Source organism: Podarcis melisellensis (assembly GCF_964234715.1).
Source record: "Podarcis melisellensis genome assembly, chromosome: 8".
In the NCBI taxonomy this organism is placed as follows: domain Eukaryota; kingdom Metazoa; phylum Chordata; class Lepidosauria; order Squamata; family Lacertidae; genus Podarcis; species Podarcis melisellensis.
The window spans coordinates 71,594,518-71,611,351 of NC_138540.1; the positions used below are offsets into that span (position 1 = coordinate 71,594,518).

A 16,834-nucleotide genomic window follows, 5' to 3' on the forward strand; every position below is an offset into this window, starting at 1 on the left:
TAGATATACTGTACTTTTGGGGGACTCAAATTTAATAAAATGGGCGGAGATGGTACAGAAGAGTTTTTGAGCCTTTTTGTGGAGGATTGCCTCAGTTGTTTTTTTGGGGGGTTGCCGAAAATCGCTCACCCGCACACAAGCCGCAAAATCTGCCTCCTGTCTGTCCCATTGCTGGCAGAAGCTGCCAATTGCCCACCCAACTGCTGGAGCGTAGGCCAGTCAACAACACCCATTGATGCAGCAACCAATAACATGCACAATAGTTGCTGGCAGCCATGGCAGGAACCAATCAAACGTCCACCCTGTGTATAAGATGACCCCCACTTTTTAGCATGATTTTAAAAGAAAAAACATAGTCTTATACACGGAAAAGTATGGTATATATATAAAACAGCAACAGTGTAACTGGCCACTGGTATCCACTCTTTTAAAGGTAAAGGTACCCCTGCCCGTACGGGCCAGTCTTGACAGACTCTGGGGTTGTGCGCCCATCTCACTTAAGAGGCCAGGGGCCAGCGCTGTCCGGAGACACTTCCGGGTCACGTGGCCAGCGTGACATCGCTGCTCTGGCGAGCCAGAGCTGCACACGGAAACGCCGTTTACCTTCCCGCTGGTAAGCGGTCCCTATTTATCTACTTGCACCCGGAGGTGCTTTCGAACTGCTAGGTTGGCAGGCGCTGGGACCGAGCAGCAGGAGCGCACCCCGCCGCAGGGATTCGAACCGCCAACCTTTCGATCAGCAAGCCCTAGGCGCTGAGGCTTTAACCCACAGCGCCACCTGCGTCCCCACTATCCACTCTTTTAGATTACTACAAATTAATTCTGCACCAAAAGCTTGCCCCTCTCTCCATTTTATAGTCTTTGCTACTACACGTGACTAAAAAGCCAACAGATGCAAGATGTACGACATGTGCAACTTTTTTGCATTAGTGCAAATGAATATAGATGGTTGCACAGTGACTATTCGTAAGAGCAGTTTCCTTCGGACACTGACAGGGAACAGCTGCCGTAGAAAATCACATAGTGATAGCTTTACAGGCTATAAAAGCAAACACCACTAGAGGGCACCCTCTGCATGGTGCAAACAGCTATTTGCTAAATTCTGACTTCTGCTAAATGATGGACCTTACGCCCAAGTGTGCAAATAAGTACAGTCAGAACGGTAGCAGCATTGCTGTGTTTTGCAGATTCAGAAATGTGTCAAGGAATGTGATGCCACTTATTAGATCTATTAGTTATTTTAAACACAGTACTAGAAGTGAGCTGTCATTCTATTCATCTTTTTGTCTATTCATAGTAATAAAAGATGCTACACGATCAAGCTCTTGGTCGGCTGGCTCAGTTTGGCACATTTTAGAGCAAAAGAATAGGTGGGTTGTAAAACAAACTCCTTATGGTAGTTTAGGAAGATGGTACATGAGCCATTGATGCGCACTCATTCCGCAATCCACTTGGAAGAAAACCCTTTTTGGGATGCAATTAACCGTAACTACTGAGGAAATACAGTTAGAAATGGCAAGGTATTCTTAAAGGTGTCCCATTGTCTTGAGACGAGGGCTCTTGGCTTCCCCACACACTGCTCAAGTGAGAATTGAGCCCTGAATGCTACACCTTATTTCTTAACCTAAATCTTAATGGCTTGTCTTGTAGATAGTCTTGCAACATGGGATGGTGTGTGTATTTTAATAAGTCTTTTTTAAAAAAAAGTATTTTCATACTATCCTTCAATCGCATTCCAAGGGTGGTTTACAAGAAGAATAAGAAGAAAAAGTAAAGTAAAGGTTGCAAAATTGCAAAAAGCACAGAACTATCAACAGGATTAAAACTGGATCTAAAAAAGCTTTGGAAATTTAAAAAGAAAAGCCTTTGTCATAAACAAGGCCAGTGGTTCACAAACTTTTTTTCCTCAGCCATACTTTCAGAATAAAACTTTGCTTGTGCCACACCATATTTTTTTTTAATAGAACATGACTACTTTATATTATAATCATGGGACACCCAGAAAGGATAGAACATGTAGCCACATAAGAGCATGAATCATTCCCAAAATAGAATAACGATTGTCCTTGAATCTTCCCACCGCACTTGCCACCCTCTCCTGCCACACGCCTTGAGAACCATTGAATTAGATATTCAACAAATCTCTCTGGGGAGACTGCTCCGCAACTGGGGTGTCACCACTGAGAAGGCCCTCTTTCAGTGTAGGCCTGGGATCATAAGGAGACTGGTGATCCTTCAAGTTTCTTGGTCCTATGATGTGAAGTTAATTGCTGGCTCACATTATCAATCCGTTGCCGTCCTCATTAAAAATGGAGCGACTCGTCCCTTCTTGAGAAATTAAAGGACAGCAGATTGCAAAACGGGGACAACGAGAACCAAAGCAGAACCTCACTGAAGACGTGGTGAGAAAGGGGGGAAAGCACAGCGTCCTTACAAACAATGGCAAGCCTAATTAAAGAGGGTTAGTTCAGCTACCCCTTCATTAAGAGAGGGCAAAATAAAAGGTGCCCCGTAAATCAGTGTTAGCCAGGTCAGCCAAGTAGGTTAAAAATGAGTTGCTTGTTGAACGCCAGTGCCTTGACTTCTGCATCATTTGGAGCAGACTAGATCCCGCAAGAAACCCCGGGCTCTCTCTTCCCACCTCAGCAAAGGAAAAGAGGATTATTTCTTGGGATCAGGTAGGAGACTTTTGCTACTGGTGCTGCTGCTGTGCACGTGTACATCTTGCGTCAAGGGTTCATTGTTGCTCGTCTTGGTATTTGGTGATAATACTATTGTGTTACCTAGCCTGGCTTTGTGAAAGCTGGCTTGCTGTCCACTTTGCATCTTTTCCAGATGGGGGAACCGAGGATATCACGAGAGACAAGATAGGGGGAATGATAAAAAGTTCATCAAGTTATTCATGGTGCAGAGGGATGGATCAGATAGATCAGAAAAAATGGATGTGCTTTTCTCCCTCTCATAATAATAGAACCTGAGCTCATCTAGTCATGCTGAATGGACTTAGGAACTTAGAAAACTGCCCTATACCATTGGTTCATCTAGCTCAGTATTGCCTACACAGACTGGCAGCAGCTCTGCAGGGTTTTGGACAGGGGTGTCACCTGGCCCTACCTAGAGATGCTGGGGACTGAAACTAGCTTGGACTTACCCCTGAGCCACATGGCCCATCCCTTATGAAATGGCCATAACAGAGAAATGGGAGTGCTTTTTCACCAAAAGCAATGTTAAAACTAGGAAATTTGTTGCGGTGATGGCTATCAACATAGATGGCTTTAAAAGGGGATTGGGCACATTTACAGGATCTAAGGTAGCTAGTGGCTACTAAACATGCCTTTGAATACCAGCCCCTGAGGAACAATAGTGGGAGAGCATTACTTGCTTATGGGCTAGATCATTAGTTGCTTAAGGTCTAGATAAGCCTTTGGCTCTATCCAGCAGAGTCTTAGGCCACCCAGGGCTACAGTGGTACCTCTGGTTAAGAACTTAATTTGTTCTGGAGGTTCGCTCTTAACCTGAAACTGTTCTTAACCTGAGACACCACTTTAGCTAATGGGGCCTCCTGCTGCTGCCACACTGCTGCATCTCAATTTCTGTTCTCATCCTGAATCAAAGTTCTTAACCTGAGGTACTATTTCTGGGTTAGCGGAGTCTGTAACCTGAAGCATATGTAACATAAAGTGTATGTAACCCGAGGTACCTCTGTACTGTGATTTGGGCAATGTTTGTTTAGGGTTGACTAGAAGAGGACCGACTCTTGCTACGATAGCACAGGAAAGAGAATGTCTCTCTATGGTATCACCCATGCTTTTTATGCAGAAGGCTCCAGGTTCAGTTTTTGGCATTCAGCATCAGGTGATGGGAAACGCCTTTGCCTGGTGAGCCCAGAAAGCCACTGATAGCTAGATTAGGAAATATTGGGGGAGATGGGCATACAGTAGCTTCTGCCCATTTCACTTTCAACCTATTATGGGGCAAAATGAAAGTTTTGCTTGCCCCACCAAATGGGATGGGAGGCTGGGCAGTGATAAACGTCACCTTTGGCTTCTGATCCCAATTCAATATATTAGGTTATTCTGCATAGCAAAGGATCCGGCATTTTGATGGGATGTATATTATCGGAGAACCAAGGGCCAAGTGTATGTATGGGGTAAATACATCTCTGTATGTATATATGTGTGTACACAAACACACACACACACACACGCAAACACACACTGCAGGGGTCACCAACATTTTTGGGGTCAGTGGGCACGTTTGGAATTTGGAAGGAGTGCCCTGGGGTGCCAGTCACAAAATGGCTGCCGTGGGAACATGGCATAATGCAAAATGGCCCTTCTGGGGATGTGGCTGCCACAGGAAGTACTTTTAGGCCCCAGATATAGAGGCATATAAGCACCCTCTCCAGATTGTAGCTACCCAAAGGTGTCCTGTGCTTGCAGCAAGTCCGCAGAGCAGGACCTGTATTTAAATGCTCATCTTATCAATTGTGTCCATGTAGACTGGACAGGAAGGCACCGTCGATCCAAAGCCGATGGCAGGCTGAGTCAGCTAATTCTAGTTTTGCACCCCCGCCCTGACAGCCAGTGCCACCCCGGGCCAGCCCAAGACGTTTGGGCACCTGAGGCAAACCACAAAATGGCGTCCCTCTCCTGTCAGGGAAGAAGGGGTGAGTGAAGATCTACCGTATTTTTCACCCTATAGGACGCACTTTTTCCCCTCCAAAAATGAAGGGGAAATGTGTGTGCGTCCTATGGGGCGAATGCAGGCTTTCGCTGAAGCCTGGAGAGCGAGAGGTGTCGAGTTCCCCCGGGCGCGCAAGGCTTGCGGGCGGCAGCCTGCAGCGCGGAGGCTGCCCCGTGCTCTGCGCTGGTGCTGGCAAGCCTTGCGCACCCGGGGGATCTCCCCCCGGGAGCTGAAGGCTTGCGGGTGGCAGCCAGCAGCGTGGAGCATGGGGCGCCCTTCGGAGGCCGCCCCGTGCTCCGCGCTGGTGTCGGCAAGCCTTGCGCACCCGGGGGATCTCTCCCCGGGAGCGCAAGGCTTGCGGGCAGCAGCCGGCAGCACGGAGCACGGGGCGCCCTTCGGAGGCTGCCCCGTGCTCTGCGCTGGTGCTGACAAGCCTTGCGCACCCGGGGGATCTCCCCCCGGGAGCACAAGCCTTGCGGGCGGCAGCTGGCAGCACGGAGCACGGGGTGCCCTTTGGAGGCCGCCCCGTGCTTCGCGCAGGTGTCGGCAAGCCTTGCGCACGGGGGGCGCGGGGGGCGCCCTGAAACAGAGGGCTCCCCATGCTGCGGACAGTAGCCTGCCGCCCGACGCGCGGGGCGCCCTGAAGCAGAGCGCCCCTCCCGCCGGGCAGACATCAGCCAGCCCCACAAACTCGGGGGACAGCGAGGAGGCGCAGCACCGCCATCCCACTGTTCCCCGACCTGGTTTTGGGGGGGGGGAAATAAAGGAATTTTTTTTCCCTTTATTTCCCCCCCAAAAAAGTAGGTGCGTCCTATGGGATGGAGCGTCCTATGGGACGAAAAATACGGTACATCGGGAACAAGCAGTGAAATAAAGATCCACATTGAGATCTGCTTCCCTCAAGGATCCTGCCGCCCAAGGCAGTTGCCTCATGAGTGGGCCGGCCCTGGTGCCATCCCCTGGACTGGTTGTAAATAAGGAAAAAGTCAGGTGAGGGCTATCTGAGGGACGACAGAAGTTGTTGCGGCAGTGCCCCACTTATCCTGATGGACCAGCCTCCTCTGCATCTGACCCCCTGTCACCACCTGCTCAACCCACATTCTCAGCTCTCCAATTTTACCACGTCTGTCAGCCTTTGGAGAGCTGCGAAAAAGGGGTGACTTCTGCTTTACGAAGAGTTTCTGGGTAATATACTGGTCACCATTCTAGGATGCATTGCTTGACCAGACTGGTAGTGGTAAGGGGGAAGCTGGAATAGAGAGAGATAAGAGAGGCCTTTTCTACAACGTGCATCTCAGAGCTTTCACCAGAGGCAGAGATTTGCATTCGTCACCAGCCACAGCAATTTATGTACAGATTGCATTCATAACAATTTGACGGGTAGAATTTCAAACTGTACAAGTTAAGGCTCAGGGAACCCCTCTAGCGGTCATTCCGTTAATGGCACCTGAGGGGCTGATCAGAAGTCACAGCCAAGCTTCCTTCAATATGCTCTCTGACTGATGCTGAAAGTGCACCTTTAAAGGGGTGGTTATAACCACCTATCAGGCGACCAGCAGTTGCGGCAGTCTCCTTTAAACTCTGTCGGGTGTCAATCACTCGATGTCATTAGGATGTCTAGGGATTGATAAATAGGTGGTCTTTTTCACTTGCTGGGATCTAAGATCCCCGGCATTGCCAACTGAGGTTGATGCCAGTTTTGACCACCCAACCAACTTATGTATCTCTGGCTGCTAGCTCAGTATTTTGTGTTGTTGGGTGGGTTGTTTGTTTGTTTGTTTGGCAAAAAATGAAGTGCTGGTATACTTATATCTTAACTGAAGTGCTGTGGGTGCCACCAGAAAATGGTTGCAACAGGCAGCAAAAGAAGAGGTGATGGCTGTTTGGTTAATACCATCACAAAAAAATGCAAGGTGCTAGTTTATCTGGCAGTGGCAGAAAGGTCTGTCAAACCGCATATACAGTGGTACCTCTGGATGCGAACGAGATCTATTCCGGAGCCCCGTTTGCTTCCTGAAGCGAACGCAACCCGCACGTGTGTGTGTCACGATTCACCGCTTCCGCGCATGCATGTGACGTCATTTTGAGCGTCAGCGCATGTGCGAGAGGCAAAACCTGAAAGTAACGCGCTTTGTTACTTCTGGGTTGCCGCAGAGCGCAACCCGAAAAGGCTTAACCTGAAGTGACTTCAACCCGAGGTATGACTGTACTGTAGTTGGTATGTGGTTTAGGATAATATTATATCATCTGACAATTTTAAATCCTCCCCCAAAGTAGTATTTATCCATCTTAATACTTTCCTCCAAAAAATTGTAAGCTAAATGTCAGACAATGCATAAACATATATTTCGAAGAAGCATTTTCCTGCAGCAGCATGTTGTCATAGATAGTCCCTTTTTGCACAAACATAGCAGAGTCTGAGTTCAAACCTATGTTGAACATACATCACTGCCACACTGGGTTAAACTCCAGTTGATTATTTAATTTATTAACTTTTATCTTTCTCTCTCTCCCCCTTTCTTTCTCCTTAAAGGGAGCTGCCTCCGCCATACACAGCTCATCACCATGACAACCTTGACTCTGCATTCCATTACTCTGCTCCTGATTATTTCAGTAGGTAAGAGTTTGTTAAGGGAATAAAGCCTGCCCATTTAGCCCAGTGCTGTCCACGCTGAGTGGGAGAAATCCTCAAGGGTTTCAGGCAGAGAGAAGCTTCTAGCAATCATTTTTGCATTGCAGGGAGATGGATTAGCTGGGTCCCTTCCAGCTCTACAATTCCATGATTCTGTGAATCAATCAGTCGACATGCAAAGCAGAGGCTCTACGGCTGATGTACAGCGCTTCCCATCTGTGTCTGTGCAGGTTTTACCATGTGTGTCACCTGTGTCACCAAGTCGTATTAATGGGCTTGGTGAATACTGGAAGGAGGTCAGGGTGGGCTGATAGACAAAAAGGTAAAGGACCCCTGGACGGTTAAGTCCAGTCAAAGGCAACTGTGGGGTTGCGGCACTCATCTTGCTTTCAGGCCGAGGGAGCCGGCGTTTGTCCACAGACAGCTTTCTGGGTCATGTGGCCAGCAGGACTAAACCACTTCTGGCACAACAGAACACTGTGACAAAAATCAGAGCGCACAGAAATGCCATTTACCTTCCCGCCACAGCGGTACCTATTTATCTACTTGCACTGGTGTGCTTTCGAGCTGCTAGGTTGGCGGGAGCTGGGACAGAGCAATGGGAGCTCACCCTGTCACACAGATTTGAACTGCTGACCTTCTGATCGGCAAGTCCAAGAGGCTCAGTGGTTTAACCCACAGCACCACCTGTGTCCATTTTAAGAAGACACCGAGATCCAGCTCCAAGGGCCTTCCGGCGGTTCCCTCACTGTGAGAAGTGAGGTTACAGGGAACCAGGCAGAGGGCCTTCTCGGTAGTGGCACCTGTCCTGTGGAACGCCCTCCCATCAGATGTCAAGGAAATCAACAACTATCTGACTTTTAGAAGACATCTGAAGGCAGCCCTGTTTAGGGAAGTTTTTAATGTTTGATGTTTTATTGTGTTTTTAATATTCAGTTGGGAACCGCCCAGAGTGGTTGGGGAAACTCAGTCAGATGCGCAGGCTATAAATAATAAATTATTCTTATTTTTATGCTCTACTACTGAGCTATGGACCTTCTCTGAAGAGAAGTGTGCTTGGAACAGTTCAAGGAGAACTGACCTAAGGAGGGTGTGCTTGGGTTCATTCCATCCCAGCCTGCTGGCTGCCGCCCTTCCCTTGCCATTCTATGGCCGAGTGGTGGAAGGAGTCCTGTTTGTCTTGGTCTTCCAGGTTCTATGTCCAGGTGCTGGTGGCAGTTCCTCCAACCCTTATCCTGAAGTCCACTTGCATACGCCGAGGTCTCTGCATCCTGACCTCTGCAGCCACCTGGATGGTGCGCATGCTTTTCAACGTCACATGCCACCGCACATCTTTATTGGCATAAAAACGCTGCCTCGTTCTTCCACCCCTTCTTTCATAGACCAACACCCGAGAGCGACTCCCTTTTTCCATGTAATGAGATGCTGGGGGGAGGCTGGGTTGAGGAACACACCCAACATGTGCGTTCTAGCCATGATGCTAGCTATCCTGTTAAATGTGCTTTGCCTTTATAAAATTCATTATGCTTTCAAAAACAAAACAAAAAACCCAAGCACAGACGCCAACAACACAAGTAAGCCATAAAAACTGAAAGTGTTTTGATTCTGAACAAGATAAATAACATGATGCAGTGGAGTCTACACGAAGAAACACACATCTGGGCGTGTTTTTAGATGATTAGATAGGACTGCAAAGGTTTATTCGTGTGACGATCGCTTAATCTTTAATTGCAGATTAAAATTCCTCCCCCCAGTTAGTCCGCCATAGAGGGACTTCTGCTGCACAAGATGCACAGATTAGTTTGGTTCCTTCTCCCCATCCTCTGCCACCCTGCGTCAGATTTTAATAGGATTCTCCCCCCCCCCCGCAAGTTTTTTAAAGAGAGCTTTTTCAAACCGGTTGCATTCAGGACTAGGGTGACACCCACAGCACACATTTAAAGCACTCTAAAAACTTTAATACTGGGAACTGTAGTTTGTTAAGCGTGATGGGCATTGCAGGTCCTAAGCACTGAAAAGATTAGTGTCCCCCCCCCATGTAATTCAAAATGAGAACAATGCTAAACCACATGAAAAAATGTCCGTTTTTTGAATTGAGAATGAAAATGTGGGGAGGAGTGTGTAGTGGAATGTAAGACAGTCTAACAAAGTTCTGTTTTCCCCAGCCATCATGACTAGAATCATAGAGTTGGAAGGGAACCCGAGGGTCATCTAGTCCAGCCCCCTGCAATGCAGGAATCTTTTCCCCAACATGGGACTTGAACCTATGACCTTGAGAATCAGAGCCTCATGCTCTACCAACTGAGCTATCGCATGATGGCTACTTGGATGCTTAAAAAATAATATTATATATATATGTGTGTGTGTGTGTGTGTATGTATATATATGTATATATATGTATATGTATATATGTGTGTGTATATATATCTGTGTCAAATACTTTTTTAAAAATAAATTATTTTTGGTGCCTATTGGCTAATCCAACACTGTTCTAAGAACTCTGGAGAAATCTGCAGGGATTTATCTACACATCAGTATGCTAATGGACCTTTTCTTTTCCTTTTCCAGTCCTGGCACAGGGCAGAAAGAAACCCAAAGGCTACCCATGTCCACCACATTCTCAGCCTTGGCAGGCTGCCATCTACAAATACTCCCGTTTCTACTGTGGAGCAACCCTTCTCAACCAAAGATGGGTCCTTACCGCTGCTCACTGCAACCATGGGTAGGTGTACCTGTGTGGATCATGTCTCCCTCTCTCTGTGTGTTGGCTCAGCCTGGGAAATGCAGGTATCATAGAATATGTGGTGAACTAGTATTTATTTGTTAAACTTCGCCCTTCAACTGAGGATCACAGGGTAGTTTATGATAGAAAAACACCAAAACACATACCATAGCAACAAACAATAACAATAAACCATGCATAGTCTAAAAGACCATAGTTTGTTTAATTAGCCAAAGGAGAAGAGGAATGTGTTTTGCCTAGTGCCTAAAGATATGTAACAAGGGCGCCAGGCGGGCCTCCCAGGACAGTATTTCACAATTGGGGAGCCACTGCAGAAAAGGCCTGTTCCTCTCATGGAGAAGGCAAAGGAAGAAGGGCCTCTGATCATTATTGCAGGGTCCAGGGGCATATGGGGAGAGGGGTCCTTGAGGTTTTGTGATACGGAGCTGTTTAAGGCTTTCTAGGACAAAACCAGCACTTTGAATTGGGCATTTCAACCTCTGCTTAATGAAGGAGAGTCCACAGCCTCCTGAGGGAGACTGTTCCATTGTCAAACAGCTCTTACTCTCGGAAAGTTTTTTCCTCATGTTTAGTCTTGTAACTTGAATCCATTGGTTTGGGTCCTACCCTACAGAGAAGAAGAGAACAAGCTTGTTCCCTTTTTCACACGAGAGCCCTTGAAATATTTGAAGATGGTTATCTTATCTCCTCTCAGCCTCCTCTTTTCCAACCTAAACATACCTAGCTCCTTCAACCGCTCCTCATAAGGCTTGGTTATTGTTGTGCAAGTGGCCTTGTTGTTGCTTAGTCGTTTAGTCGTGTCTGACTCTTCGTGACCCCATGGACCAGAGCACGCCAGGCACTGCTGTCTTCTACTGCCTCCCGCAGTTAGGTCAAACTCATGCTGGTAGCTTCGAGAACACTATGCAACCATCCTGTCCTCTGTTGTCCCCTTCTCCTTGTGCCCTCCATCTTTCCCAACATCAGGGTCTTTTCCAGGGAGTCTTCTCTTTTCATGAGGTGGCCAGAGTATTGGAGCCTCAGCTTCACGATCTGTCCTTCCAGTGAGCACTCAGGGCTGATTTCCTTCAGAATGGATAGGTTTGTTCTTCTTGCAGTTCATGGGACTCTCAAGAGTCTCCTCCAGCACCATAATTCAAAAGCATCAATTCTTCGGCGATCAGCCTTCTTTATGGTCCAGCTCTCACTTCCGTACATCACTACTGGGAAAGCCATAGCTTTTACTATACGGACCTTTGTTGGGAAGGTGATGTCTCTACTTTTTAAGATGCTGTCTTAAAAAGTGGCCTTACCTACTCATTATTTATCTGTTCTTTCCTTTACAGAAGCATCCATGTCCGGCTTGGAGATGAAGATCTGAACGTCCTGGAGGGCACAGAACAGTTCTTGGCAGTGGCAAAAACAATCGTCCACCCCAAATACAACCAGTCGTGCTATGATAATGATGTCATGCTGGTCAAACTGTTGAGCCCAGCTGTACTTAACCATTATGTGCAGCCCATAAGTCTGGCTACCCAGAGGGCAAGCTCTGGGGATATGTGCATGGTGTCAGGATGGGGCGGTCCTATCAATTTCCCAGGTATGTAAATGATTCTGTCCCAGGAAAGGCCTGACAGTATCAACCTCTACCATACCATGCCCATAGATAAAAGAACTAAAGCTTCTGAAACGAACATCCAAAATAGTGAAGGCATCTGAAGGAGCTGTAGAAAGGACAATGCTCTCCCAGTAAGGGCGGTGCTATCTTGATTTATGGCGTAGCTCTCCATATATATACAGTCATACCTCGGAAGTTGGACGGAATCCATTCCGGAAGTCTGTTCAACTTCCAAAACATTCAGAAACCAAAGCACAGCTTCTGATTGGCTGCAGGAAGCTCCTGCAGCCAATCGGAAGCCGCGGAAGCCCCGTTGGACTTTCGGGTTCCAAAGAACGTTCGCAAACCGGAACACTCATTTCTGGGTTTGCTGTGTTCGGGAGCCAAGGTACGACTGTATGCTGAAACTACCAGGGAACCAATTTTACAGCTTTTAGCACGGTGAAGTCCTACTACAGGGGATCAGGTTGCAGGTGGGAAATTAAATTCTTAATGTCTTCCTTCCCTGCATTAAAAACTCAACCCCCCCCTAAAAAATCCCACAAATTCAGTGAGATTACTGTAGTTGTTTGCTTAGATCTCCCTTTCTACTTGATGCATTTGTTTTGTTTTGTTTAACTTGCACAGAGATTTGTAAATGGGAGAACAGTAAAAATGAGAACACCTCCCCGCTCGGGACAGAAGAGAAATTACGGTAAATTTGGTTCACATTTTAAAGCAAACTTACCTAATTGGCTAGCTTTCAAAGTTTGCACTTCACCAAAATTTTTGATGACCAAGCCCTCACCAATTTGTATATTAGAAGAAAGTGTTCATAAAAATGCCTACAATTGTGAGTGTAAAAAACATGTATGATTTAGGGAAACTTGTTTGCAACCTTAGATAAAGGTAAAAAAGGTAAAGACGTTTAAAAAAGAGCGAAGAAACAGAACGCTTCTTTTGGCATCCTATCTTCTTGAAGCATGTAAATGTCATGAACTATAAGTAAAACCATAGGGACGCGGGTGGCGCTGTGGTCTAAACCACAGAGCCTAGGACTTGCTGATCAGAAGGTTGGCAGTTTGAACCCCTGCGACGGGGTGAGCTCCCGTTGCTCGGTCCCTGCTCCTGCCAACCTAGCAATTCGAAAGCATGTCAAAGGGCAAGTAGATAAATAGGTACCACGCCGGCGGGAAGGTAAACGGCATTTCCGTGCACTGCTCTGGTTCGCCAGAAGTGACTTAGTCATGCTGGCCACGACCCGGAAACTGTATGCCAGTCCCTCGGCCAGTAAAGCGAGATGAGCGCCGCAACCCCAGAGTTGTCTGCGACTGGACTTAGCAGTCAGGGGTCCCTTTACCTTTATGAGTAAAACCAATCTTTCTCAAGATCCCAAACAACTTCTTGTTCTTGCCTCCAGGGACAGCTCAGTCAGCAGAGCATGAGACTCTTAAGCCCAGGGTCATGGTTTTGAGCCCCACGTTTTGGGTAAAATATTCCTGCTTTGCGGGGGGTTAGATGACACTTATGGCCCCTTCCAACTCTACAATTCTTCTTCTTTCTTTAGAGCGAATTCCTCTGGTCCTTTACTGTGCAAATGTCAGGATAATGTCTTTGGAGGAGTGCGCTGCCCTGTATCCTGGAAAGCTGAACTCCGATATGATGTGTGCTGCTGCGATGGGAGGAGGCAATGACTCCTGTGAAGTAAGGACCTTTTGTTGGAACATCACAAGTGCCTTGCAGAACCAGATAACACATCCCTGTAAAGTGGATTAGGCTGAGATATAAGCCCTGTTCGGACATTCGATGCCCATGGATACTGAACATGCGATGAGGCTCTCCAGTAGGCACCCAACTAGCCACAGGCCCTGGGCTCCTTAGGTTGGAAGGGCAGGATAGAAATTTGATAAACAAATAGATGCAAATATATGCATCGGCCAAGCCCCACGGCCAACGTGCAGTTGCGATCACTCTGTAGGGGGCCTGTGCCTGGCTGGATGTATATATTTAAGGGTCCCCTCTATAGGAATGTGAACACCTGTTCCCATGGAAAGAGCCCTATGTGCTCAAACCTGTATGCACATAGCCCCCTACAGTGTGACGCCAATTGCACATTGGCTGGGGGCTTGGCCAATGCATATGTTAACATGTATTTGCATTTGTTTGTTTTGTTTATCAAATTTCTATCCTGCCCTTCCAACCAAAGGAGCCCAGGGCCTCTGGCTAGTTAGGTGCCCTTAACGGGAAAGAGCAATGGTCCCAACAACATTCAGTTCAATCCATGGTCAGTTCAATCCATTTTGGAACTTAAGTTGGCTGATAAACTAAAAAGTCTTCTTGTTGTTTAGTCGTTTAGTCGTGTCCGACTCTTCGTGACCCCATGGACCAGAGCACGCCAGGCACTCCTATCTTCCACTGCCTCCCGCAGTTTGGTCAGACTCATGTTTGTGGCTTCAAGAACACTGTCCAACCAAGTCTTAACATCCAACTAATCTGATTTTGCTGGGTTTTGGATGAGATTTTGCTATTGTTGTGTTTTTGCCCTTTCAGCTCTACCTAGATTTAAAGTACATCAGTGTATTTCAATATTCACTATTCAGTGCCCCTTCTTGCTTTCGTGTCACTGTGTTCTATGTAATGTGTGCCAAAAAGTTCAAACTCTGCCCCAGAAGAGAGGCTACCGAACTTGTTGCTGGACTCCAGCTCCATCATCCTGGCCATGGGCTATGCTAGCTAAGGCTGTAGTTGGGAGTCCCACAACATTTAGAGCCTTGGGTTCTTCAGCCATGCTATATATTGTGGAAACCCAAGATCTGTGGCCACAGTCAATTATGAAAAATGATGCAATCTAATTATGTGCATAGGTAAGGGTTGATTCATCTATTGGGTTTTTTAAATGTCTAAAGTCAGTGGGTTTTTTTGGTTAAAGAAAAAAAACCCAACAAAAAGCCGAGAAGCTAGTACTCAAAATGGCTGCCACAGGTAGCAAAATAACAACAACAACAACATTAATAAGAGAGAGAGAAAGAAGTGGCAGTATTTTGTGCCACTGAGTACCATCACACACATTTAAAGCACTGGTTCACGCCAGTGTGACCCAATATATCCAGTGGATTTTGGTGTGCTGAGCTTATCTTGCAAAATGGTTTAATGCCGCTCGTAACGTCTGACAGCCAGCAATTTCATAAATGGGTGCTGTTTCCGCCCACCCGCTGCCCTGCCCTCGTCTGTCCTGATGACTGGCATTTTCCTAATGGCAAAAAATAAACACCCACAGGTTCTTTTGAACACTGGAAGGGTCAGCTGGAGAGGTCTGGAGGACTGTGTTTGGATGCCAGGCCTGAGGCTCACTTTCCCTGACCTATGGACTATGTTCCTATGCACTTACCTGGGAATTGCATCTCCTTGAAGTTAGTGAGACTTCCTTCCATGCAAACGAGCCAATTCCTCGGGGCCAAGGTCCCTTCACCCCTCCCAATAAAATATTGGAGGGGACCACCTCCCCAAGTTGCCATTCAAATTGTGTGTGCGTGCTGCATCTTGTGCTCAATTATGTGGGGCAGGAGTTTCCTGCTCCCCTTGTTATATTCAAGTTACCCCTGCTTCCATGTGAACATGCATAGGAAAGGGTGACATTCTTCAGCCTTGGGTCCCAAGATGTCGTTGGACTACAACTCCAATCCATCATTATTGATTAAGATGGCTGGGGTTGATGGGATTTGTAGTCCAGTAACACCTGGGAACCTAAGGTTGAAGAACGCTGGGATAAGGCAATATACTGTATTTGTATATGATTACAGGTCGTACAGTACAGTATTGGCGTATTTTTAGATGTTTTATCACTTGTGTGTTTAATACCCTGGGCTCCTTTGGGAGGAAAGAGTAGGGTTGCCATATTTCAAAAAGTAGCAACCAAGACACCCCCCCAAACCCATGATTTTTTCAATTGACTTGTCTAAGATCCAGGATAAATTGCCACCTTTCAGAAATCCCGCCCCACCCCCCCAGATGTCAATTCCGCCTTTGCAATTCTGGTAACGTCCAGACATATGGCAGCCCTAGGAAGGAGGGGATCTAGTAATAATCAGAACAACCCTTCCTGGGTTAAAGAGATGTCTCTCTTGGTTGTCAATACAGGGTGACTCCGGGGGACCCCTTGTCTGCAACGGGAAGCTCCAGGGTCTGGTGTCTTGGGGTGACGTGCCCTGCAGCTCCAGCACCAAACCCGGGGTCTACATGGACATTTCCAGATACAGAGACTGGATCATTGAGACCATGTGTGATGACGACTGACTTGTTGTGGGGAAATCAGACCCTCCCCCCTCCTCATTTTGCTGAGATCCCAGAATAAACCACGAGGAACCCATGTTTCCTTCCTGCCCTCCATTCTTTTTCACTCAGGCCTGCTTCTTGCCTTCCCTTATTTGGATTGTAGCGCTATCTGCATTGCAGAGGGTTGGACAATTCTACGATTCTGTTATCTCTCACTCACAAACTTTTTCGGTCTGCTCCCAAAGGAGAAGCACCAATAGCTTCCAGTGTGGTGTAGTGGTTAAGAGAACCAGTGTGGTGTAGTGGTTAAGAGTGGTAGTCTCGTAATCTGGAGAACCAGGTTCGCTTCCCCGCTCCTCCACATGCAGCTGCTGGGTGACCTTGGGCCAGTCACACTTCTCTGAAGTCTCTCAGCCCCACTCACCTCACAGAGTGTTTGTTGTGGGGGAGGAAGGGAAAGGAGAATGTTAGCCACTTTGAGACTCCTTAAAGGGAGTGAAAGGCGGGATATCAAATCCAAACTACTCCTCCTCCTCCTCCTCCTCCTCCATCTCCTCCTCCTCTTCTTCTTCTTCTTCTTCTTCTTCTTCTTCTTCTTCTTCTTCTTCTTCTTCTTCTTCTTCTTTTCTTCTTCTTCTTCTTCTTCTTCTTCTTCTTCTTCTTCTTCTTCTTCTTCTTCTTCTTCTTCTTCTTCTTCCAAGCGGAGCCTGACACGAGTTTTACACAATGTATCTTAGGAACATAGGAAGCTGCCTTACGCAGAATCAGACCATTGGCTCACCTAGATCCATACACTCTACACTGACTGGCAGCGGTCGTCTTGGGTTTCAGACTAAAATCTTTCCTAGCACCTCCTGTACTGTTTGGAGAAGGAATCCTTTGGGGAAAAAATGAAAACCTTTGTCTGGGGAGGTAGAACATTTGT

At 47.0% G+C, this 16,834-nt stretch overlaps 1 protein-coding gene across 8 annotated transcripts; it reads left to right on the top strand.

The window, feature by feature from the left end:
* Positions 1-841: 841 nt before the first annotated feature.
* LOC309375250 (kallikrein-15-like) lies at positions 842-16,023 on the top strand. Of its 8 annotated transcripts, XM_081920860.1 has the most exons (7): positions 5,535-5,635; positions 5,956-6,572; positions 7,220-7,299; positions 9,887-10,040; positions 11,387-11,640; positions 13,205-13,341; positions 15,775-16,023. In XM_081920860.1, the coding sequence occupies exons 2-7, from the start codon at positions 6,562-6,564 to the stop codon at positions 15,928-15,930; spliced, it is 792 nt and encodes a 263-aa protein (XP_081776986.1). In that variant the 5' UTR covers positions 5,535-5,635; positions 5,956-6,561; the 3' UTR covers positions 15,931-16,023. The 8 variants fall into 8 exon arrangements, with proteins under 8 accessions (XP_081776991.1, XP_081776984.1, XP_081776990.1 ...); XM_081920865.1 differs by lacking the exons at positions 5,535-5,635; positions 5,956-6,572 and adding an exon at positions 842-2,678 and having other exon boundaries at positions 7,220-7,303; XM_081920858.1 differs by lacking the exons at positions 5,535-5,635; positions 5,956-6,572 and adding an exon at positions 3,555-3,878.
* Positions 16,024-16,834: the final 811 nt, after the last annotated feature.